The sequence below is a fragment of the Vidua macroura genome, chromosome 1 (genome assembly GCF_024509145.1).
Source record: "Vidua macroura isolate BioBank_ID:100142 chromosome 1, ASM2450914v1, whole genome shotgun sequence".
NCBI classification, from domain to species: domain Eukaryota; kingdom Metazoa; phylum Chordata; class Aves; order Passeriformes; family Viduidae; genus Vidua; species Vidua macroura.
In genome coordinates, this window is record NC_071571.1 from 130600646 (window position 1) to 130627459 (window position 26814).

Consider the following 26814-nt stretch of genomic DNA (forward strand, 5'->3'; position numbering starts at 1 on the left):
GCCTGACAAGAAAGACTATTGCTGGAAAGGAAGGCTGATGTTGAACCAGTGGAAAACTGGCAACTGGGTATAAGTCTTGAAGCCTGAGATGGAAGCAGAGCATGCAGGGAAAGGCTAGAAACCAGACAGGGAGTAAAAGAGTAAGAAGACAACAGGATATGTTAGGAGGATGGTTGGGGAGAACCACTCAGGCAGATTGGGATTGGGGTCCAGTGTAAGAGTCAAGGACCAGAAAGAGAGTTGGAATTTTCTGAGTAGGAGGTGGTGCAAAAAAAAAAACTTACTGCCTCTCACCTCTGACCCTCAAAATGCAAGATTCACTATGAAAATGTACAGCTGGAAAACACTGAGGGAAATCATAGGACAACTTGGGAGGAAAAAATGAGAACAGGAGCTGATTAGGCAATGACAGAGAAAATAGAAGTGGAAAATGACAACAGAAGAAACCAACTAAAGAAAACATGGTATTGCCACATAAAAAATGACAAGCAGTTGAGCACAGAAGGGCACTGACTGCACAAAGACATGAAGGGCACTCAACATAAACACAACGTCCTGGTAAACCCTGCAAGACAAACCCAAATCAATTCTGAGTTTAGGACCAGCAGAAGACCCAGAATCAGACAAATATCTTCTAGTGGACAAGTCCACATAGACAAAGCAGGAGCTAGAGCTTGAATCATCGTATCACTTTCCCTAAAGTCCCCTTAGTACCTTCTGCTCTTCAACAAGAAAAATTTTCGGTCTTTCAATTTCTTTGCTGTCATCAAACTTGGGCAGAACTCACTGGACAAACCACTGCATGCCTTGATATTAATGTTGTACACTGAATTCAGTGACATCTTAATGCTGTAATTTGATTTATTACTTTAAAGGGGAAAGCTAAGGTTTTCAACCCTGTCTTACATAGATGAAAATATCAAATTATATGGAATAATCTGTTTAGAAATGTTCATTTGCTCCAAAACCCAAAAGATTAACAACCTTGTGATAAAAAACTACCAACCTGCCCACTACCCCTATGACCCATCTTCATTGAGTGAATAGTTCTAAGGTTGTGAAGTCAAGCAAAGTTTGAAGATGTCAAAAATAAGGTGTTCCAGTGACCTGATTGGCCCTACTGTCATCCATGATAAAGTCCTTAGAGAAAGCATGCTGCACTACACTGCTGTGGGACCTCTTGTTCATTCAGTGCAGAGAGCTGAACCGCTGGAAAGCCAGGAAAAGTTGTAGGAGAAAAGGCTGCTGTTGCTTCTGCCATCCCTGCACTGCTTTATTGTAAATTGCAAAAGGTGTGGGATGGACAAGGCTGCAAGGACAGATAGTCCAATCTTGTGGTTAGATAAGCTGAATAATGCCTTAAAGAACTGGACTTTACTTGCACATCTTCTGGAGTTTCTCTGTGATGTAAAGAAAGTAATTTAACCCCAACTTTCAGCAATAAACATTTGTCTGAGCTCCTGACTTGTGATTCAGTCTCATTTATATTAATAGTGAACACTCATGGGTGTAACTGGAAGTTGTGGTTGGGAAAGATTAAACTGTACAGTATCCTAAAGCACTGAGACAAAGCAGTCCTCCATGATTCAGTCTGCACCATCCATAAAAGTAGGGCCTTTTAGTGTTATTCTCTCTGCCTCAACTCGTGCTTTTTCTGCTAGAAAGTGGAGGTTACACCAACTTTTTGTCTCACAAGGATGTTGTGAAACATAATTACATCTCATAGGTACTCAGATACTATCACAATGAGCACCAGAGGAAAAAAATAGCTAATTAATTCAAAATAGTTTGAAAAATGTGCTGAGAACAAGGTGTAGCTCTCTAACTGAACAAAGAGGTGCAAAGAAAGTACTGAATAGTGACTCACTGAGTTAACACAGTCCATTCTGTGAACTGGCAAGGAAGCCTACAGAAATACAATCCTTAATCATGTACCTAATGATGATACCCAACAGAATGTGGAAACTGGGTTCAGGTTGTGTTATTTGCGCGTTTTTGAACACTTGAGTAGTAACCTTTATGTTCAAATAGGAGCCTTCTTTATTCAATAACAGAGCTGGTGTATGTACTTAATTCAAACATGTAGGAACAATCCTCTCATCGCCATTTAATGAAACATTTACCTCTTAAGGGTATCAGCTGTAGAGGAGGGAGGATGGAGAGCACATACTTTCAAAATTACAGCTCCATGGCAGAAAACTATTCTTCCTAAACCGCTCAGCTGTCTAAAAATCCAACCGACTCCAGCTTTCACCGTAAAAATTTAATGAACTAAGCTGAAAGCTTCTGTCAGGTCTACAGAAATAGATGTGCAAGTCCTATTATCAAAGGAAAAAGCAGCATCATTGGGAATTCTGAAAGGCTGCAGGCATCATTCGGTGCAGTGAGCCAGATCAGCTCGGTAAAACACTGGAACCAGTCAAATGCCATCCACATCAACTGTTTACTATACTTCTTAATGTTGTCATCCACACTGAAAGTTGGTTTGATTAATTTGTCAAGTAAAGGGGTTTTTACTTCAAAAAATAAATGCAGAAAGTGAGACCCGAAAGCAAAATTTATTCTTGGGTTCTGTAAATATTGAATGTTATTGCAATAAATTATAGTTTAAATGCGATATGAAAATATTCCAAATATTTAAATTACAAAAAAACCCCACATTATTAAAAAATATTTAATAGACTTTCACAATCACAGGCTAATTGTAGCCTTCTCAAAAAGCAGTCATTTTTGGAAGCAGTTTGCAGAGATATAAGTGTTCATCCTTTTGTGTTTTTTGTTTAAATGTAAATGGAAGGTACTCAGCTAAACCCACATGTGGTACTTTGAAAATATGTGGTTTGGCATTCTCTTAAGCATTTCTTATTACTTCTGTCATTTTTTTTAGAAAACTATTAAAGAACTGTTTCTGTACTGTACAAAATCTCTGTTTCTGAAATGCAAAGACTTAGATCTGTAACAAAAAGCAAGCAGGCAGAAAGGGATTTATTAAGATTACATATCCTTCATGTTAACATCTGTTTTAGCACATACTGGAAGCAAAAACACTTTTAATGTCCTGTTTGTGATTGTTAATGGCCATCTTTGATTTTCCTGGATTGTAGTAAAGAGTCCTTAAAATACAAGTAATCAATAAAACTTAGGCCCACTGTCACAAGCATGAAACACAACATATTCCTGTCCTAAATTATTTAAACAGGACTGTTTAAAATTTATGACATTACCCTGGGAAGAGGCACACAAAGGATGAGTCATATTTTTTAGAATTTTCATGTGTTATGCAGCAATGATTACTTGCAGAGTGGCTGATGAAATATTTGGAAAGGGGAAAAGTAATCTTTCCAAATCAAGTTACATAACTTTGATTTACATAAATGTAATCCATTCAGTAGTCCAAGCAGAAAAGTAATATTTATGTTCCAAACACAAAAACCTAGAGCATTAGTTGTAATTCTTACTAGGAAAGCAAAATAGAGCCGGGAAAACGAAGGAAGGAACAGAAGAAATTCATCACTGTGGAGATACGAGGCATTTGCTGCCTTTGTTGGCTCTGGATGTAAGAAAACTGAATACAATTTAAATTGCATAGAAATTCCAATGCAAATTAATAAGATGATTCCATGCAGGAAGCCTTAAATTCATGATGCCTTTAACGACCCTACTTTATGTCAACCCTGCCTATTTTTGGTCCTGAGCTGACCACTTATATAAGGAAACGCTAGAAGACATGGAGATGTGGCAGCTTTCCATCAGCAGCCCAGCTCTACTTGCTATTCCCAAAGGACTGCTTCGACCCTTGGTGTCACTGGAAAGCCTCTGCAGCATGTGCAGCTCTTCTTACCAACTGCCCCTGTGTGTATCTCGTTGGGCATACGTGTGCCTATGAACATAAGTGCATGGGCAAACTCATGAGAGAAGGATGAGATTTAAAACAGATTAAATTTCTCTCTATTTCCTTTGAAAACAAGCTTTAGAGATGCCCACTAGACCTTCAGAGCTAAAGTATCTGAAACTCTCCAAGTAGATTTAAGTTCTGCACTGCTGAATAACATCTTTACTGCCATCTCAGAAGTTCACTTAGGAATTGTGTATTTTCAAAACTCAAGTACAGCAAATTAGCACCTACAGTAACATAACAAAAGCTATTCTGAAAGGAATAGATTTTATCTAGCAGAAATATTATAACAAACAGCAAAGGCTAAATTCCCTAAACAAACTTAGTCCAGTCATTTTCTGCACATACACTGCAGCACTCTGAATCACAGAGCTACAACCCATATTTTCCAGGCTATTGCTGGTCTTTTTGGAAAAGAGCTGGGCCATTACCCATCCAGCTGGACAGTCCAACAGCTCTGAAATCCTTATTGCCCCAAAAGAAGGGCACGTGTGCTTGAGATCCTTGTTGTCACCTGTAACCTTCTGGAACTAAACAAAGTGGCTTCCTCACTGAGGCTTGTCTGTCCCATTATTGGCAAAACTACAGACACATTTTTTTGCTTTCATTCAACGTGTTCAGAGCTAAGAACTCCCTGATCCACTCTTCAAGAGTGCAATGTGCTCAGAGTGGACAGGCTTTCCTAAGAATCAGTTGTTATGGACTACATCCAAAGCGTAACAAACTTGTTCTGAAAATGACCACCTTCTGCACTTGTTAATGACTTACAAATTAAGACAAACTTGAGTGAGGTTTTATAGGAATGGCCAAAGACCAGCTTGATGCCAAGTTTCAAGCACTTTTTCAAAAGCACAGGGAAACTGGAGCACTACAAAGGAAAGATGATAAAAATCCAATATATGCTAAACAGAGTATTCTCCCTGCAATTTGTTTCACAGGAAAAAGATGAGTCATCAACACACACATATATAGAACACACACACTCTAGCCTGAGAGGAGGTAACAGCATAAAGTAGCTTGGCCAAACTGACAGTTAATGCTACTAAGGTCATCTTGTCATGTACAACCTACTGCCAAAATCTCCTCACAGTGCAAAGCAATGCAAACATTACTTGGGTGAAACCGGCAGAGCTTATAAATCAATTTTGTTTGGGGTGGCTCACAGCACAGCCTGAAACAAATGCCATATTACAATGGAGAACGTGGCAACAGCAGTATGACATACTGGTTTTAATCCTGTATCTCTGTTACATACCACACATAAAAGCTTTCACTTTACAAAATGGCATTCTTAATAGTATCAACAAGTGGCCTATGTAAAATTTATCTGCAAACTGCAGCTGAGTTATGATAAATTACTTCTTTCACATGACATATTCAGTGATTAATAACAAATACAACTCAACACTGCAAGTTTTTATCTGATGCAATGCAGGACAAACAATATTGTAGCAACTAACCACAGGCAGCCCAACATCCCTTCTCCCTATCCCCAAACTAGATAAACACTTTGTCCAATTGCTTCTGTTAAATGAAAGCTAAAAAAAAAAAAAATTAAAAATCAGTCATTTATAAGCTGGTTTACTTATTTCAAGCATGTAGAAAGTTCTAAACTTTGAAAATGCATCTATTTTGAAAAATTATTAGTAATATAGACAAGGCTCTAACAACAACATACAAAGCACGCATATGGCGACACACAGACTACTGTAAACAAAATAACAGCCCTAACCAAACTGGACCCAGAAGTCAACCAAATCTGGTGGGGCAATGTAAGCCAGTGGAATTGGGTTTTTTTTATATTTATGTTAAATTATGCTAACTATTGTGCCTAACTATAAATGAAAATCAAGAGCCAAAAGGGAATGGCCAGGAAACAATGACTTCTTTAATAAAAAAAAAATTGCATGTGTAAAATACAAAAAAAAAATCAGTAGCATTTTCCAAGTCTGCAGTTTTGTTAAAGAGCAAATAGAAATCATAAATTATGTGGAATAACTGCTGATTAAGTATTCAATTAAAATTATATTATATTCTTCTTGTGTGAGTAATACAGAGTCAAACAAGGTGTTATACTGAAGAGATATTTGGATGCATGAACAAATCAATCTGTGTAATCACTAGGATAAAACAGTGTGAAAATCCCATTGCATGGAAGAAAGGCAGGGACAGTGGGGAATGCCAATGCCTACAGATGGCTGAGCTTTCCTTGGGTTCTCTGACCCTCATCCACCTCCCCACATACACGAATCAAAAGCAAGGTTTTCAACTATTTTACCACTGGACAACTGTTGGTTTTACAAGGAAGAATCCATATTTTGTTAGTTAGCATTCAATGGAACTTCAGGAAACTGTATATTTAGTATGGAGAAAAACTTCACCCAGACAAACTGGATGCCATTTAAGAGCAAGCATCACTACACACAGGTTGACACCAAAGTGAATACTTTTGGTTTTAGCAGAGATAAAACACAGAAACAGAGGTCACAGAACAATTGAAATTTAGTCCTGCATTACACAGACAGCTAACAGATATTATTTTAACTACTGTAAACAGCACTTTTATTTTACTCTAAGACACATGCAGTAAGATTTCGCAAATTATTAAAGACCTGGATATTGAAAACAGACTAATGACCTTACTTGTTAGGAATACATACTGAGAAGCTATATTTAATGCATTTTAATGCTAGAAGTGTTCTTTTTAGAAGTCTCTCTTTATTTTCATATGCAAACTGGAAAAGTAACCAAAATCTTAGGAAGACAACATTTTATCATCTTCTTGAGTAACCATTTTATTATTTTACTGAAGTTAAAACTGACATGGAAGCATCCTAAAGCACTTTAAAAAAAGACATAGGAAATTTTAAAAGACAGCTTAGCCAGGCAGCCTGGGTAGCACAATTTCTTGTTGCTTCCTCCCACTCAGAAAGAACTATCATTTAATTATGAGGAACTTAATGGCTTTGACTACTGGAAATCCAGTGAGCATAAGTTTGCCCAAAGAAGAGAGTATGCAAGCTCAAGTTTATGCATTTTCAGTGCAGGGGGGAAAAAAATCCCAAGTCAGAAAGTATGCAGAAGTACAAATGAAAGAAATAAATTTAAGCTAGTTACGTGGAAAATATTAGAAAACAGGAGTATGACAAGTACAATTAGCTACAAGCAATCTCTCCCAGTCTTGGAGTGTTCTCTCTTACCATTTTTACCTGATAAGAATTCTCATCTAAGGCAAGCATTCCACAGAAATCAAAAGCTTACAGGGGGAAGCAGGAACAAAAAAAGCAAGATAATTAGATAGCAGTGATGACATTATAGACTGATTGCTAGCCAGTGACTTGGATAGATGAAATTACACAAGATGCTATCATAATTATCACAAAGTTATCATAAGTACAATTTTTTATTCTAATCCTAAACATAAATTCATTAGATGCTTGGAATTAAGTTACTCCTACTGCCTGTTTATTGCAGTTATCTGAGTAGAAGGACATGAACATATGGTAGAAATTTGTCCTTGCCTAAAATTACTCTGCTTGTACTCTGTACATTATAAGCATGCAGAAGGGAATGGCACTGCCAGATGTAGCAAAGGGAGTAAGAGGATAAGAATGAGGGTGAAGGAGGGAAGGGCTTCTTACCATCCCTTTCACACATGTTAGCACAGTATTGTTTGCTGGAAGAGTAAAATTCATAGCACTTCATGGTCCAGAAGGACCAGCCACAGCTGTGGTGCATGTACCCAACATTAGGAATACATGGAAAAAAATCAGGAACAGGCACAGAGAAGTGAGAAGTCTGACTCAGAAAGATAACCTGATACTGCAAAGCAGATGTGGAGAAAGAAATTCAAATTCATCAACATAGAGAGGTATAAGATATAGTCAGCACCACATTGAACTGAGAGAGCAATATAATGGCACTGAAGGAGGAAACACTTCTCTAGTGAAAGGAAATAAGCATCTCACCAGTAAAGAAAGGAGCGAGCTCCATGGGCACTCAAGAGATGTCTCCCCCTTTCCCAAGCTCCCCAAAAAATCAAAAGAAACAAAACTGAGAACACAGCAAATAGGAAGCATGAGATCTCTGAACTAGAGGTGCTGCTTGCAGATAAGAATAAAAGTCTTCCACCAACAAGTGACACAAACTCAGAACAATGAAACATGGAAGAACACCAGCTATAAAGGGACAGTGCATTTTATTTCTTGACTCATTTGCATCCTTCTCCTTCCAACATCAAGAACACGAGGGAGACTTTGCTCTATGCAGAGTCCTATTTTTGCAAGTACTTTGCCTGCCAGTTGAGAAAAGACTATAAGCTTTCCCAGACTGAAAACTCCTCTAGTTCTAGTCTTCGAAATAAAAATACCATGCTAGTAGAAACCCTGGAAGTCACCTCTTGATATAGCATCAAAAGAAAACATCCTAAAGTCTCCAGAGCATTTTGGTGGCCAGTGGTAAGAGTACCTATAATTCAAAACCACTGTAAGACAATGAGCCATATGGGAATTATTTTATGAACTGTTAAAAACTTGTTTGTTTGCTAATATATAAGAACAGAACTAGAAATTCTGTATAAGAATTCTGTATAAGAATATATAAGAACCAGAAACTAGAAATTAATTCCTTACCACTAGAAACCAGATTTCTGATTTTCAACTGAAAGGATAAGATCGTATATTTCCAAATTACGAGACAAGGGCAGATAATTTAGTGCTGTTTCCCATTTCTGAGAAGCAGAAGAAATAAAATCTATATTTATTTATTAAAGCCAGCATTTTGATTCTTGTAAACTCAGAGAAGTGAGTACCTCCTTGAAGCGTTTCCAGCTACACAAAAACAGATCAATGTCCTTGAACTAAGAAACACAGCAGAAAGCCAAGGACTGTACTGGAACAAAGGCCACTTATCCAGCACCATCATTTTCAGTACACACAAAAATTCCCAGAACACTTACAGTACTCTCTTCTCAAGAAAACAAAGTATTGAGGAACTCCAGATTGTCAACACCTGTTTTCACTGTTCTATAGTTTTCCTCAGTTTGTAAATAAAAGACTTGTTTCCCTTTACTCTTCCTACCTGAAACTTGTTAAAGTTATCCTGGGCAGTAACAGTCAAGTTATTATATGACAACATTTAACTACAATTAAGCTCCATTAGCTCCTCAGCTACACTTATATGCTTCCAGTCTTCAGTTTTCAGTAAGTACCTACTCCTGTGGTACCTGATTTACTCAGACCAACAAAGAGGTGTGAGGCTTACCTCATTGAGAGTCTGCTGATGCAGACCAGTGCCCCATGCTTGCATGCAGAGGTTGGTGGGAGTGGAGAAAGAAGCAAATTTGGGAAAACAGTGATGACAGGAGTGGGGAAGAAATAGTCTCCTACCAGTTGCTTTTGTTCATTCTGTTGTTGGGGCCCTCTGAGATGGGAGGCACCAGAGGAATTACAATTCCTTTGTTCTTTTTCCTTGATGCTGTCCTTCATTTCCTTTTCTTGATGTAAAGGTTAGAGACAGGGGAAAGCATTGTTACAGGGAATAAGGAGCCAGAGGTCTAAGGCAGTTGTGGATCCATTCACAACAGGCAGGAGACTAAGAATTATGAAGAAATTAATCATCTGGGACTGATATTTTCCACGTATTTTTCTTCCAGCTATGAATGTTGATCATAACTACAGAGGAAACAGCTCCTACCAGGACAGACAGGAGAATCAATTTTGTTTTCATTTGGGGCTTTTTATTTGAAACTAATTGAAAGATTGGAACAACAGGATCTATAAAAGGGACCCAATCTTGTGTTGATTTCAAGTCACATGTTACTTACATACAGAAACTATTTTATTTCAGTAGCTTATAGTCATAGTGATATTGATCAAAGGCACCTGCAACTGTCTTGGTTGCACATGCACTGCAGTAATCATGCACGCAAATGATTAAAGTAGATATTTATGTGGTTGATCACCAGTATAATTACTATAACTGAATACACAATCATGGTAACTGTACACACAAATTACACATGCATGCAATTTTAAAAACCAAGAGTTGCATTCATTGTCTCTGTTTTTATAACATCCTATGGAAACACTTCTCCACTGGAAACAATTAAAAAGTATTAACTTTTAAAAAGATGTACATTTATTCAACTGTCTACTGAACATTAAAAAAATATAACAATCCAGTAATTTTGTTTTCCAAGCTGATATATCAGCAAAATGTCATTACTGTCGTAAGATTTACCAACTTGAAAAGAATAAAACATTTAAACATAGCCTCTTATTTCTCCTTCTTATATGCATTTATTTACCTGCAACTTCATTAAGATATTAAAGGTGATTATTTGAAAAAATAATGCATATGACCAAAATTTTTAACAAGAACTGAATTAAGTTTCCATTAGCTCATCACAACTCTAGAGATAAGTGGAAATATTTTTAAAGTTTGGCTTTTTATCAATCTAAACACTTAAACATGGATTTGACAATACTTTAGACCAGAAGAGTTGGTGCATTCAAACCCATACGAGGTATTTTTCTAAGGTACTTAAACAACATATGCTTTCATGTCTCAAGCCCAGATTTTGATTCATCCATGTTAACATAAGAAACAATTTTGCATTTATTATTAAGTATTTCAAAGAATATGACAGAAGTAATAAAATATTTAGATATTGCTGTATTCTGGCAGATCATGGCGTAGTCGTATTGCCTTCAGCTTCTCTACTTTGATTTTTGTTCGCAACAGTTCTTCTTCCAGTTGCTGCTTTCTTTTCAAACCATCCCTTTTTTCTTGGACATAAAGACCAATTTTTCTTTGGTTTTCTAATATTATTTGATGCTCCTCTTTCAGCATTTGTAACATCTGGGGGTCATAACCACACATTGGTCTAAAGCGTTCTCCAACCTCAAGCCTAAAAAACTCATCTCTTCTTGGTACAGGGGAAGGAGACATCATCACTCTCATATCAACTGAAGACACTGATGTTGAAGGAGACCTTTCCATAATATGCACCAGCTGGTGTTCTTCCTCTTGTTCTAAGTTCTCATTTTGCTGTGAGTCTATAATCAGAGAAGGAGGAGGTTTGACATCCTCTTCCAACTGCAAGTCCATCATGACTGTCGCAGGATGGTGATCCAACATTGCCTGTGGTGAACTGGTACCAGCAATTGTTTCTTTATCGATACTAGCACTAGAACACACAAAATCATATTTAAATAATCCATTAAAAACTATTTTAAAAGGCATAGCTGTAAGTAACCAAAGCTTCATTTGAATACTACTCTGCTATCTATGCCCGGGACTCTATTTCATTACCTGAACACCACTTGTGCCCCTCTTTCTTACCACACAGACACAGCCCTGTCTTACTCAGATTTTATTGCTCTAAAGGCAGTACAGAAAATAGAGAACTCGTCTGGTAGGCCCCTCTGACACTGAAGAAGCAAGAAGGGCTATATTATATATGTTTCTCAAATGAAAACATAAAAAAAAAAAAAAGGCAGCACCAAGTTATGCAAGTAACAGATGAAAAAGTTTGTATAATATAGAAGGTGATTTTAAAAGGACATTGATTTAGATGGAGTGGACTATGGCAGAAACATTTCCATCTCCCAAACTTGTCTCCCCCTGTTTTAATGTGCTCCCTGTTTCTGATTCATGCACCCAAGTATTTGGGGTTTTTTTTTCAACATAAAATAATCACTAAATAAAATTACACAAGGAGCCTTGGGAAAAGAAACTAGAGCCTAAAAGACAACCCTTGCCAGCAGATTTGGGAACCAAGCTAATCCTTGCTCCTTCTCTTTGAATCGTGCATCTTAATATTTCTTCTGAAGCTTCAAGACACAGAAATGTTTCCATTAAGAACAGCCTATAGTTCTGTGCATTTCTTTTTTAAAGAACAACACCCACTTGACTCATCTGTCTTTGTGTAAATCCCTGAGTCAGCAGCATCTCAAATCATGATTTGGCATTGCACTGGCTTTGATGATAATAATGGCTCAAGCTGTTCCTGACACTTGTCTACCATCAGCTGTGTTTGAAACCCTACACTTCTGCACATCACTCCTTTATTCAGGTAATGCTTTTTTAAGCCAGATCAGCTTCTTGATCTATTACTGTACAGATCTACAAAGAATACTTGTAGCATGGCTGGGAAGGCAGTATAGAGTTACATGGGAACACGAATATATTAACTTGGGATTGACAGCCAAGTCAGTGCACTCTCTCATGGCCAGGACTGTCTAAAACAGAGGCTGTAACTGGTGGTTGCAGACTCAAGACATTTCTGAACCCCTCAAAAACTGCTGCTAGCAGTTAAAGGCAGCAAGTGGATCCATGATTAACTTAATGTTCACAGATGCTCTCCAATCCTGGAGGATTTGAGTCGCCGTCCTAAATCTGAGAGTGAGCAATGAAGTTTTTCTACACCTTAAAATACCTTCAGAGCCCTACAAGTCACACACTGAGAAACTATCTGATTATTAAAACACCATCCTGGTTAGTAAGAGACATGGGTTCAAATTCCCAGAAGCAAAGAAGAAATGTAATTTATACATCCTGTTCTCACATAAATGCACTAGCTCCTTAATGAAAAGGTAGCATGATCGTAGCTTCTGTTTCTCCCATGCTCTTCAAAACAGGGTTTAAAAGAAACAAACAATCATAGTTGCAATTTCTGAAGGACCCTGACCTAGCCTGCCATCCATTAACATGAAAATGAATTTTCTATAATAAAAGCATGAAAGCTTCTCAATACTCAGCTGCAAAAAGGCCCATGAGGGTCAGAGCAATATATTTTCCAAAAATAAAGCCTGTCAACCACACAAACTATTTAAACTTAAGATTCTTTGAAAACCACTGTCCATCTGAAGCAGGTATTGAAAAATGACCTTTCATTAATCCCCTGAAGAAAAAAACCAAGATAATCTTAATTCTATTGACTGTTACCTGAGCTGCCTATAGAGTATCAATTATATCACCTTACTCCCTTCTACCTCATGCCACAAAGCTTCACTTTTTCCCACATGCTTCTTTCTCACATTGTTTTAGTCCTCTCATCATCGGAAGCATTATCCTGCACACAAATTTTCACTTGTTTTCCCCTGTGCTGAGTGTAATTCTGAGTTTTCCCCTTTCTTCACAACCACAGCTTCTAATAAAGCTTCTCTCCTTCTTATTTGCTGGCTCCTAGCCAGCTTCTAGCCTGAGAAAAGTGGAAACAACCAGCAGGAGAAGCAGGTCATTCTGACAAAAGGAAATGGAGAGAGAGCAGAAAGAGAAAGTAAGAGAGGTTAAATAGAAGAAAGGTGAGATTTTGTGTTGCATAGACTAAAGCCTCTGAACAGTGGAAAAAAAAATCCAGCTCTTAATAGTGTAATCCACACTGAACTAGAGAAATTACCAGATCTTCAGGTAACTCTGATGAGGCTTGTTTTTATTTTTCCTTAGTCAGCCTCTTAAGTGGAAAACAATTAGACAGCAAAGAGAGAAAGAAGGAATTGAGAAACAAAAGAGCTGCCTGTATGGTGGTTACTAATGTTGTTTCTGACAACTTGACTGAAAGAAAGACAAACAACAGTTACCACAATTGGGGCATGGTGTTTATAACCCTGCAGGCACCCATGATTCACCAGGTTTCATTTAATCACAGCGAGCTAGAAATTCCTTAAAGGTGCGATTAAGAATTTGGGCTCGTTATAAGTAATATTTCCCTCCTCCAAAACCTAAGTCATATCCTGGTGAGTTAAAACCCAACACCAGGTTTATAAAATTAGAGTAAAATGCAACTCAGAGAACTATCAAATAATTATGTACTTGGGCAGGGAAAAAAATAATCTTGTAAATTATGTACTTTTCCTTCAGCCCACAGTGTAGTGGCTGTTCCTAGGAACAACCATTTTGGATAAGCAGTAATCAAGTCAGTGTTCCCAGACCCATAAAAAACTGCAAAAATTGTTTAAATTACAGGAGACAAACTATGGAGATCATTAGTTCTTAATTATTCACTGAAAGCATCAGTGCTTTTTATAAGCCAATCTACAAACTAAAGTTCTCACACTATGGTTTTTTCTCCCTCCTTACGAAAGTTGGTAGTCAAGACACTGCAACCTTTATTAGCACAATTAAAAGCCTCATTTTGTTCCAGAGAATTCTTTGGAATGGTTCCTCCAGGGGCATTCATCAGGAGCAGCAGCACAGTCCAGTTGCTTTAGACTTCTTTACGCAGAGGACCCACAACAGAATATTTTTAGAGCATCTGGCATGTTGGGATTTAGACAATTGTTACCATTCAGTTCAACCAGTGGCACCACGAATCCAATTCAGCGAGTGTGCGCATGCCAGCTTTTCTTAGAGTGTTACACTGCTGCACTCACTATCAGTATATCTGATTAAAATACAGAAAGTTCGCTTCCCATTAATCTGCTTGGGAAAATAAGAAAAATCAGAGCTTTCTCGAGGTTGCTGGGGAGATATTTGACTTCCCTCCCCCACTCCCTAGCTTAGTTTTTGTATCTGGAGGAACCAAAATCCGACCCAGGCATTTTTTGATCCCTCAAGGACCAATACAGAACCAGCAGAGTGTTGCAAGTCAGATATGAGGGGCATTAGCCAGCTGTGGGAGAAAGCCTGCACAGTGCCTGCCTGTATTATGTCTGGCTCAAATCTAGACAGTGTGTCTCACTTTACTGAGCAGTAAAAAAAAGAAACCTTGCAAAAAAAAAAAAAAAAGAAAACTTCTAGTGCTGTACCTCTCAGTTTCTCTCTGTATTTAAACTACCTCACATACGACACAGAACTGCTTGGAGTTTAGACTGCAATTAGCTTTGCTCCAGCTTCAGGGAACCATCGTCAGTAGAAGAAAAGTATCATTTAAAAAAACATTTGCACTCACAAAGGCATCGCAGTATGGAGAATCAATTTTTTTTCTTTAAAGGGTTGGGATTAGCTAAAACATAACATGCAAACACCAAAGTAAATGAGAAAAAAAAAGGTGAATAAGGTTTTTTAGCTCTGTGAACTAACTTTATTAAAAATCTTATATAAATTGATAATAGTTCCATATGTTGCAAAATGACTGCAGTATTACCTTAAATGGAGGAGAATAGCCATCACTTTGCCAGTGTTTGAATAATCTGCCTATTAAAAGGTAGGGGAGGGGTAGAGGTTGGAGCTACTATTTCTCTTTGATTCTCTCTTAACCCTCACTTTCCAGAGTATGACAAAGACTCTGAAACAAGCTTTGAAAGAGCTGGAAAAAAATGAATGCAATGCTAAGTCAACATAAAGCTTCTCATAAAACAACAGCAGTATTCTTTTTTTCATTGTTTCCCATTTGGGAATTTTCTCTGATAAACACTTCCTTTAGGTGCCTGAGCACAAGCAAAAGCATTACAAAGTAGATAGGAGGCGCCATAATTTTCATTCAGTAACAAAATAAAAAGAATTGTCTCACCTTTGAACACCGCTCCTGTCTCTTAAACACACATTGGAAATCTGTGGAATCATTTCCACAACTTTCTTGGTTGGCTCGGAAATGCTGCTTTTACAATCTGAGTGAGTCTCCTTTTGCTGCAATAGCTCCTGTTTGGCATATTCTTTGAGCCTCTTGTACAGCGTGCGCAGGCCCTGTGCAGTACGAGGAGGGCGATCTACTCCGATGGCATTGTAGTTATCAGCTATAATATCCCAGCATTTGTTTTTTTCCACTATTACAGAATGCTTATTGGTATGTTCCTCGAGAATTTTAACATACGGCTTCACGAGTTTTAGCAAATCAAGCTTTTCAGATAAGGTAAAATTAGAAGATCTGGCCTTCCCAACCATTGTTATGTTTGAATTAAGGAAGCCGTTCCTGGAGCCACCATGCAGTCCCTAGCTCTGCTCAGCTCTTTTTCACAAACAGAAAAAGATCAGGCTTAACTAGGCTAGTCTCATTTAGGCCCACGCCTACAAGGGAGGGTTTATTAAAATTCCTTCAGCTTAAGCTGACGCAGGTTCAGGAAATCTGCTTAAGCCAAGCCTGACCTACATAAGGCTTCAGACTGAAGAAGGCGAGAAGAAACAAGCAAAATACACTTTTGTATGAAGAGACCAGACATATGCAGGATTTAAAAACATAAAGGTTTAAAGATTAGCACGTTACCCAGCTAAAAATTACCTAATTTAGCTGGAGTAACAAGCTCTGACACATCTCCCAGCTCCCTCACACAATCTCAAACTGAAACCGTGCTGGAGATGATTTTACGTGTAACGACGTCCCCCCAAAAAAAGCAACAATTGCTTTGTGCGAGGCAGGGCGCGTTACGGGGAGCGGGAGGCGAGAGGCGGCGGCGTGTGTGGAAAGAGCCCCGGCAGAGCCCCCGGCGCCATTTGCATAGAGCTGGTCCTGCTGTCAGTCACTGCGGGGCGGCATCTCCCCCAGCCGGCTGGTTACGCTCGGGCTTCGCCGCAAAGCTCGGCTTCTCCCGCACTTGGCAGCCGGCGACAGCCACCGGCACGGGGGCTTCTTAAAGAGCCCGCTGCGCTCCCCGGCCGAGCTCCGGCGCCGGAGGAGCGGCATGATCGCCTCGGTGCGAGCGGACCCCGAGCGCCGCCGCGCCGGCCCTGAGGCGGCTCCGGGGCGAACCCCGGCTTCGCCCCTCGGCCGGGGCTGCGAGGCGGCACCGCAAAGGCTGGGGCTGCCCGCAGTCGTGACAGATTACCGAGTGCGTTACAGCGTGTGGATACTGGGGTTTTCATAATATCCACCAGCAAACAACTGACTTTTATTATATTTATCCAGGCGTTTTTTCAGGATAAAAAAAGGTCTGATTTTTATTAACAAGATGTGCCTCCATTTCTAATGTTTGCTCAACAACGTATCATCTTAAAGCAAGCCTTCACATAAAAACACATGCAAGGCTTTAAATTTCTGTGGTCTAAACTAAAGCAACAACTTGGAAAAAGAGAAAACCCAGTAGATAGAAGGAAAGGTGTTCTCAAGTACGAAGAGCAAAAACTAAGTTTGAAAAATGACGTACTCCACTGAAAGCGTCCGGAGGGTGGAAACAAACACCACTTGAGATAGTGGCAACAGCTTCCTAAGCTTAACATGTCCAGCCTTGAAAACAAGGGAGCCTAGAAGCAGGGGGAAGGAAAGAGAAATAATTATAGCTTGAAATATCCTAAGGCTATAAAGATCTAGGTATAAACTTGTTTGCTCTAAGGGGAAAAAACGCAAAGCAGGCGAGAGCCGCATTCAAAACAAGAAATTCACACTAAACAAAGGGAGACATTTAACTGCTAAAAATCAATTAGCATTTAAAATAACAAGCACTTTTGGAACCATTTCTAAGACTTGGCTTGTCAGTACCACCTAACAAAATTGTGACCAGTCCACTTCGCTGGCACTGCTTTCAAGCCAAGATTAAATAAAGCATGTTATAGTCTGAAGCCTATTACACTTAAACTTGAGAAACAAAATACTCTTGTGGTTAGAAGCACTGTATGAAAACCATTACTTATAAACACCTAATCCTTTTCTATTTCCCCTCACTTTGCACTTTACTTATATTAAGAATATAAAGCTGGTGGTTAGAGTTTTGGGGTTTTTAATTTATGTTCTTAATTGTTCTTCAGTAACTGAACAAAAATTGGATGTGCTTCACATGGTTTAGACCCTGGCAGTATCAGTACTGAGCAGTCACAGGTGAGCCTATGCTGTACCCTCCACTGTTGAAGCAGTTGTGCAGTGCCTACCCAGACTCTTGACTTTTTGGAGACAAAAATAAGTCACTGATTAAAGGCTCCTCCCCACAGACACAAAGAACACAAATGAACAGTGTGGGGCAGAGGAACCCAAATAACCCAAATGAAAGGAACTAACCCTCAGTCTAGCTGCTCCCAGGCCGCAGGGGCAAGAGAGACACAGAGTCCACAGGAGAGGCTCTCTCTAGACCATCTCACAGACGCAAGGAGGGCATTAGTGCCCACTGGGTATGGGACTCATTGTGAGATGCCAGAAAGAGTATTTTGGGATTGCAGAAGGCAGTACAGGATATTTAGAGGAAGAACTGAAAGCAACACAAGGGATAGTGAACCATGAAAGTGGTTTGGCAAAGAACAAGCATAGGAGGATACTGGGAGAGGGGGAAAAAGGGCTAACAGGGGCCAGGTGTACGTAAGCAGGTAACTGCCCATATGGTTGTTCAGCCATTCCCTGGGCCTGAGCACAGCAGATTGTCCTATCTGCTTGTTAAACTACATTTGTAACTGTTTTCCTGGGCGAGTGGAAATCTCCATTCGGTGTGACCACGTACAGAAACATAGATGCCAGCAGCTGGAGTTGTACCACCATGGGTCGCAAGGGCCCAGGGTGCTTGAGGCACCAGAAGGCAGAGGCCGGAGCCCAGGCACACGGCCTGGATGTCTGTGTCAGTGTGTGACCTCGGGCAAACTCCAGACCTGACTAGCCACACAGAAGGCTTGGGAGCCGAGCGACCATGACTCTGGGCCAGATACTGCAGAGACCAGAAGGTTTGAGATTGGGCTACTGGAGGCACACCAGGACACCTGGGGACAGGCCAGACCAGCTGCCAGAGAGACCCAGTGTGTGTTTGTGTGTCAGCTGGGAGACCAGGGGATCCAGGGACCAGTAACTGAGCAGAGTAAGAATTTAAGGCCACTTGCTGGAGGATCCATGTTGTGTACGTAAGCATTTGCCACAAACAAGCTTTCTTCACAGTCAGCCAGTGAATGGAAAGTACGAGGCCATTGAAGCTGCTTGTATTTGCATGAGTGCTGAACTTCTTGATGTCTGTCTGTATATACATATATAGTGTGCACATGTGCCTCTTAAAGATACATCCTTGTGGTCCTGGCCACGAGGAGCTGCAGCAGTCTCCTCTATAATGGGCTACCAGATGCAGCAACTCCCAATATTGGACTCATCTAAACTTGTATTACTCTATTACCTTAGTGCGTAATGTTGCTAGAGAGACTAAATTTTCACACTAATGTAATTATAGCAAAATACTGCTATAAAGTTTTCTTTTCAGCAAATGCCTCATGAAATGCCTGAATTACGTATTGTTCTGCATGAGTGTAAAATAACTCTTGTAAAAAATGAAGCTGGCTGCCAACCAAGATTTTTTTCCTTCCTTTTTTTTCCCCTTTTTAAAATAGCTCTGCTCATCAGCCTAAGGTCATATCAGTACTTGGATGAGAAATCACAGAATGTGAAAAGCCTGGATATTAATGATACGTATAGACATCTTCGAGCTAAAACAGTAGGTATAGCTCCAAGACAATTGCAAAAAACGAAGATTTGCCACAGTCCACCCTTCATCCTACACCTTCCACCAACACTTGCACTTATGCAACACAGTGCACAGCTAGTTCAGCAAGATGATCTAGCTACAGAACAATCTATTTATTTTGCAAACATAAGAATTTAATAGGAATTTAATAATTGGTTTAAGTCAACATAGATGTGGTACATTGTCAAAACAGTCATTTCTGCCTCCCCCCAGCCATGTCATGTTCCTGCCCCTTCACTGTGCTGATACGAGCACTCACAAATCTGGACACGTCATGTTAATAATTTTTTTCTGAGCTGGGTTAGTTTTAATCACCAGCAGTTCCCTAATCCAGTATGCCACAGGACAAATAACTCACATAAAGAAATATCTTGAAAAAGCTTCTTCAGACTCTATCTATTGTAGGGTGAATTGCAAACCATATTCCTAAAAACTTGTATTACCACAACTGAGGGGACAGCAAACCACAGGTAGCAGAAGAGAAATTCTGCTCAGCACTGAAGAAAATAAACATACCTTCACTCCTTACATCACTTCACTGCCTTCTATACCTCCTGGTTTGCTGTGAAAATGTCTAGAATTAATACCAGAAAATGAAACAAACAGTGCATCCTGGAGAACTATTGAGATGAATGAATCGTAACTATAATACAGTCAGGAATTAAAGTAGCCAAATCACTATGGATTGCTGAAAAAGCTCAACAGCCACAAATTTTACAAGTGATAGGTTTGTATCACATCCACTAACTGCATCAAGTGGCCCATGTAAATTTAGACACATTATAAGACAGAACAACCTGAAAAGGAGAATGTCCTAAATCAGGGGAGCATTTTGGAGGGAGAGGGAGGATCTTTTGTCACACAGAACTGAGGAAGAATCTCTCCATGACAGACTTAAAAAAAGAATCACTCTAAGGTACATGAGACAAAGGGGAAAAGACATCTGAGAAAACTGAGGATGCCCTAAGAAAGAACGTGTCTTGAAAGATGCCATTTGGAACAGAGAGCAAATATGAATGTTGAAAAGAATGACACCAGCTTAAGTGATTCAGGCTGGGACCTTCTAGTGCAAAAAATATCGAATCACCAGATTGCTACGTCCTATGAAGGTGCTCTGCCCACAAAGTGGTACCGCCAGGATAAGTCTGAAGGACTTCTGTTCTTATTTAGTAACACGCAAGCAAACTAGCTCTGCAGAGACCTGGGGTTAGCATTTGCAATCACCTAGGAGCCTGAAAATCCTTGAGAAGAGGATGAATGCAAGATTTGAATCAAAGCTAAAATGGAACCCTGGCACCCCTGTGCTTACAAAAAATGTAGAAAGATTCAGCAGCTAGGATGGGGTATGTTACACATCACTGAATATACTGGGCTATTATGGCAGTGGAAACATTTGGCAAGTATCAAGGCAGTTGCTTACCCTTGCAAATGAATTTGGCAGCTGCATAAGATGAGTGTCTATAGGTAGTAAGGGCTGCAAAACTTCCATTAGGTCATCATATAGTCCTCTCTACTGACACGACAGCAAGACAGTGCCAAGTCATTTGATCTGCCTGTCTTTAAGAGCCTGCTGAGCAAAGGGTGGGTAAGAAAACTTTCAACTTGGAAGGTTTCTCACAGGGACAGTTGTTTCATGGGCAGGGTCAAAAGGTAAGGGTTGCAGGCATTAATCACTAAGGAGAGGGTTGAAGATGACAAAATTTTGTGAACCGAAAGTTGTAATACAACTTCACCTAGAAGTTACAGTGCTTAAATACATTCGCACCAGACCCTTTAGAAATAATACCTTTAAGTCATTTGTGTTTCAAATGGCTTTCTCATGTCACTTGATTTTTTTTTCCTCATCTTCATCAGCACTTTCACCATCAGTTTTATACTTTATTGCCCTTATCTTTCCTGTACCTGGACTTCTTAGACCACTCCTTTCCTTTCTCCTGCACAATTATATCTGAACCTCTCTCTTGCATGGGACGTGAGACAAATAAGGCAAACCTTTACCTGTTTTCTTTGTCCTGTATCTATTTTTCTGATCAGCATCTAGCATGTATTAACTTCCAACCTCTAACAGGTCTTGAAACTGTTGCAAGAACAAAGGTTCCAGCCTGCTTCAGAGCTCTTATCAGCTAAAATTCCAAGCATAAAAGATTAATACAGTTCTGTCCCCTCTGCTGATATAAGGCATTCTCTCAACATTTAGCCCACTGAAATGAGGAATATATGAGTTAGGCAATTAAAATGCCCTCCTTGACAAATTTTAAAGAATTTATCTTCATCTCAGTATGACATTCCAAGACCCACACATTCAGATCAGTAACCATCCTTCAAACTAAGTTTGGCTTAAAGCTACAGGACTCTGTAATACTGTGTGACTCTACAGCTCCATGAATTAGCTCTTCACTTTACAAGTTGTGTCCTTAAAAATAGAAAAGCTAAGAGCCCCATTATTTACAAATTAAGAAATGCATCGATTCCTAATACATGCTTATACCCTCTCTGATCCACTCTTCAAACAAGCTTTTTTATGACTAATCAGAAGCAGCTGAGAAATACAGAAAGGTTTGAAAGTATTATTTTCCCTAAATTCTCACTTCTTCATTAGCAAGATAGCCCCCAGGGAAAGAAATAGTGTAAGAGAAGCCAAGTTTATGCAAGTTTCCCATTTTGTTCATAGAGAGACTAAAATTTTGGAGATTATGCTTTTACATACTATCCTGAAAATACTACCCTGTGCACTATTCCCTGCATTTGACAGAGAAACAGCTTTCTCCATTCTTCTAATCTTGCTCACTGGATGTTTTGAAGACTGAGATAATCATCTTATTGTCTTGTTGGCTCAAGGAAAGTCATACTGTGACAAAGCTTCTGTTTCAAGGAAAACTTAAGGCCCAAAGCCAAGAGCTGGGACTGAACTCTAGTTAGGCTGACATGGCAACAAAGGGGATCCAAACAATGAGCACAGCCACAGAAAGATTTGACAACTAGCTTTGAAGGCATTCAGGCCTAGTCTGTCATAATACTCATGATAGCTCAAAAAACCTCCAGTTCCCTTCAGTAAGACATTTCTTGTCGCTCCACCTGATAGCTGCGTTCCTTCATCTTCTCTTAAGTCCACCTTTGTATCTGTTGGAGACAGGAGAGCTGGGAATATATCACACTCACCAACTCCCCACATTCCAAACTAGAACTTTACAAAGGGTGAGAGAAAGGAAAATAAAGACATGTGAAAAAATGTGAATAGCCATGCATTTCTCTTTTACACATCTTACATTTGTATAGCCTGGTAACAGATTTTGAAAATGAAAAAAGTAAGACGAAACTATGTGTACAGCTCCCCTCAGAATAGATGAGGGAATAGAAAGAATTATTACTGATAAACCTGAATTCTTTAAGATAATCTCTATGCAGTGTATTTTCCAAGTGCCTCATTTTTAAAGTTACAGTATTAGATAATTTCTTTTTCTGTGTGCAGACTAGATGCTGTGTGCTTGCATGCAACTCTAGGGAGCTAAACTGTAATAAATATATTGGGACAGTAAGTTCATTTCCCAACCCATCCCCTGCCAGCCCTTGGAAAGGGGTGTTTGCTTTGTATCTGCAGTTTCCAAGTAGACCTCTCTTTCTGCATGAGTATTTAAGTATTTCTGCTTGTTTGTTTATAAATTTTAATTTTCAATAACTTAATACCTTTTATTTAAAAATGTATGAAAGACTATCATCTTTACATGGAACACAGCTTTCTTCAGTAACAGATATATCACTGCTCAAAAGTAAAGAACCTGGCAATTTATATTTTTCATTGTAAAGAAGCAGCCACAGTTCCATTTAATAGAAAAGTTACTACTGCGCAACTTTCATTTTAATCCCTCCAATTTCCTTGGAAAATGTTGAATATCTTACATCTAATATAATTCTTTTTCTTTATTTTCTGATCATGTAATACCCTTTCTGATTTCTGGTTTACTTCCGCTCTCCTTCATTATCTTCATTAGCTCAAATGCAAAGCACGTTTAACTGGGGCAGATGAAAAGTATATTTCTCTGCCAATTCACTGCTCCTTCCTCCAATGTGTGAATATCCTGGTTATATCATCTATAATTACATAAAGCCTAGTTATTCATATGACAGCAAGATATGATCATACCAAATTATAAATTAACTGTGGAATTATCCCACTAGAATTATGCAAGTCTGGATTTGTTTTACAGCAGCATTGCAGATGGCTGCCCCATCCAGGGAAGCAGTTTTGCAGTAGCTGAACATTATATGAAATGTTGCCTTTGGTTGTGAAGCTGCTGTAAAGTTCCTTCTTTCCATCTCACTTTTGGCTGCTAATTCTACTAGCACTGTGTAGCTCAGCACTCAGCTGGTGGGCATCCCAAATTCAAGATGAATAAACACAGTCAGGAACGTGACAACAGCCCAGGGGAACACTGAGTGTGCACAATCAGCTGGGGAAACACAAGGAAAGGCCTTAAGACAGCAGCAGAGTAGAAGACATCATTTCACACCCCAAGGAAGAGCACCAAGTAAAAGATGTTGTCTTGAGGAAATGTCAAAGAATCCCAAAGCTACAGACCATAAAACACGAGACCCACTGTGACTGATGTATAAGTGAACACTTCTGGAACCAGCACCCAATCAGATACAGACCGTTTATCTTACGATGCATTTTCATCGGTCCAGTTTTATTAACCAGTCCCCATCTCTTGAGATGGACTGATCAAACAGGCACAGATGACACCTAAGCAGTAAAGAAACTATCCTGAATTGAGAATAAACTTGTCTATAAATTTGTCTGTTGGCTATTATAAACTATTCTTCTAGAATACTGCAGGGAGAAGGAGAACATTTTAAATCATAAAGATCTATCAAAGTAATTTGGTGCTATTTTTAATAAGAAATTACAACAAAATTTATAGACTTGTAAAATCTTACTTGCAAACAATGCAGTAATAAATTACTTACACTCAGGCATCCAGTCACATCTTAGCTGTTCTGAGGTGTGCTTGGTAATTTTTAAGAGCTACAGATGATTATGGAGTATCTTTTACCCAAAGATTTAACTGCTTTACCAGCTGTTTATAAAACATTTAAAGGACACAGAACTGGAGCTACAAAGATATCAAAGTAATTCTAGGAATAATCTGCTTCATTATGAGATGCCAGGCATGAATGTTTTTAGTTCTATTACTAGAAACCATAAGTAGGCAGTTAGACTGAAACTGGACAATATGAAAGTCTTGAAAATAAATTTTTTAATCCGCTGATTAAAAGTGACAGCTAATTGATTGCTACTGTCATAAATGAACAGTGGATTTTCTCTAATATTCACATTAATGGTTAAAAGGTCTTTATTGATATCAAGTGATAAGAGGTATCAGACAGACCTGTAATAATGTTCCAGAAAGCTCAAGGAACCACATTATGAAAAATGAAGCTTAAGTATGCAAAGCATCCAAACCTTAAAGATGAATGTAGTCAGTAAACATTAACATTCCAGAGAAGATAGAGGAAAATATATTCAAAACTGTATGCAAATAATAAGTACAGATGATATTATCATGAAAGACATTCAGAAACATCTATTTAGAGACATAGGGTGAGCACATTAATCCTGTTATGAAATACATTTACAATTTGTCCTCATTGTTAGCTCAAAGATAGTATCTGACCATGACTTCTGGCAAAGTTCCTCTTGGAAGATGCACTAGCAGATGTTAGTGATGGATGAAAAACAAGGTATTCTTGAACCAAAAACCAACCAAACAGGTGGTGAGCTGTAACAGAATAAAACTCTGAATCCATTCTTTCTGTTCACCCACAAATAATGAAATCTTAGTCCAACTGGAATGTTGCGTCCAAGTGTTCAGGTGAAGGAGCTGTTCATTTCCACACACAAAATAGTAAGCCCAAAGGACAAAACACAGCAACATTCTCCTAGATTAGAAGTACCAACAGAAAGTAAGCTGTAAACTCAGATAATAAACATAAATTAAATTACGTTTGCTTTATACAAATAAAATAAATATATGTTAAATCCTTAAATTGAAGACAATGTGGGTAAAAACCTCAGTTCTTGCCAATCCTGCTCGCTAGCAACACCGAGGAGATACTAAGTATAGTTTAGGGTCTGCCTGTCTATTGTTTCTTCAAATGCAAATTATTTGTATTTTCTTGTTATTGCTAATAGAACCTCAGAATGTCACAAAGGACAAGTAGAAACCAAGCACTTGAGAGGTACAATAATGTCCTTCCAAATACATTAATGGTTTTGTTTTCAGTTACTGATAAATAGTTTAGGAATGTTTAAGTAATTTTCATTTTTAAAGAGCATGCCCACTTAGCTGAATTCTTTGGAGGCATGTGAGAAAAAGTATTAATGACAATGTCAAATAAATCACCTCCCTCCCAAAGATGCATTGTGTGAACAAGAATTATATTCTGAATACAAAACAAAGGTACCAAAGAGATTGCCATGTTCATTCCTTTTAAAAAGAAGGTTCATTTTCCTACAAAGAAACATGTAACATTATTTTCCAGTATTCAGAACTTACAATCACAAATTGTAAGCTGCCCAAGGAACATGTTCACAATCTTACAGTTCAAACACTCCTAAAATTACAACACATACCTAGGTTTCATTCAGCTGTTGCTACAAATTTATTAAATGTCTCTGGAAATACCTCATCTCACTGAATTTCAGAGTCCCTTACACTTCACTTTCATTAATGACATTTTAGTTAAAAGATTTTTTTTTAAAGATGCTTAGAAAAACAAATATTTTTTAAGATTGATATGCTATAATTTTGATTCCGTCTAATAAAATCCTTACTTGTCTGCTCCAAAAAATGGACACCATGTGTCAGATCACTGAGTTTTGTTGGTTTGGTTTTTTGTTTTTTTTTTTTTTAAAGAATGCACAGCATTTTCAGGGCTGGGTTTCAGAAAGATTAGGCCTATGAACAGTGCAGTTGTCCAATGGTTCACAGGTGTTTCAAAAGAATTTCAGTGGAACCTAGAGTATTTATTTACACATTCCACTGCTGCACTGGAAACCCAAACACAGCAGCTTTGAGTGTGATATGTAACTATCAAATTGTTTATCATCTGCATTAAATGATATGGAGACCAAAATAATGCATACACATAGACTTTTTCAATCTTAAAATTATTTTAATGCCTCTTCAACAGAGAAGTATGAGGCTCCAGAGACTGACAGTCAAATATAATCCCATTACAATATTAATGATAATAAAAAACCCCAACTGACTCTGGCTTTTACAACTGGTTTCCATTACTTCTGAATTTCATACCAAAGCCAGCTTTGACAAAACAATTTAGCTTCACACTACAAAGAAGGTTATGATTTACATAATCAATGTAATCTCTACATTAGCTGTAATGAATAGCAGACAAAAGTGACATAAAGGGTAGAAACTCTCTTGGGAAATCTGAGTTATTAAAAAATTACTTAAGATTTAAGGAAGACTCAATACAGGTTTGTTTTCTCACTACAGTGCTCTCATCACCAGTGAACCTGAAGACAATAACTAATATTGACATTAGACATCCTTCTTTTATACCACATTTCATGACAGCTTTTCAAAGGCTTGCAGGGTT

The 26814-nt window shown here is 38.6% G+C and overlaps 2 protein-coding genes across 3 annotated transcripts in view; both read right to left on the minus strand.

Annotated features, from left to right (window-relative positions):
* RAD54B (RAD54 homolog B) overlaps positions 1–26814 on the minus strand; it is a 62454-nt gene that overhangs the window by 28901 nt on the left and 6739 nt on the right. The gene's annotated exons all lie outside the window — the stretch shown is intronic.
* Positions 9712–16504, minus strand: FSBP (fibrinogen silencer binding protein). Its single transcript, XM_053981563.1, has 2 exons — positions 15351–16504; positions 9712–11084 (listed from the first exon to the last, which is right to left on the minus strand). Exons 1-2 carry the CDS (start codon positions 15719–15721, stop codon positions 10559–10561), a joined length of 897 nt encoding a protein of 298 aa, XP_053837538.1. The 5' UTR covers positions 15722–16504; the 3' UTR covers positions 9712–10558.

Bases quoted from the DNA above. Each gene is read 5' to 3' on its own strand.
- FSBP (XM_053981563.1), bottom strand. From the start codon at position 15,721: ATGGTTGGGAAGGCCAGATCTTCTAATTTTACCTTATCTGAAAAGCTT. The intron at 11,085-15,350 runs GTGAGACAATTC...TGTGTGTTCTAG, and splicing joins GACAGGAGCGGTGTTCAAAG to TGCTAGTATCGATAAAGAAA.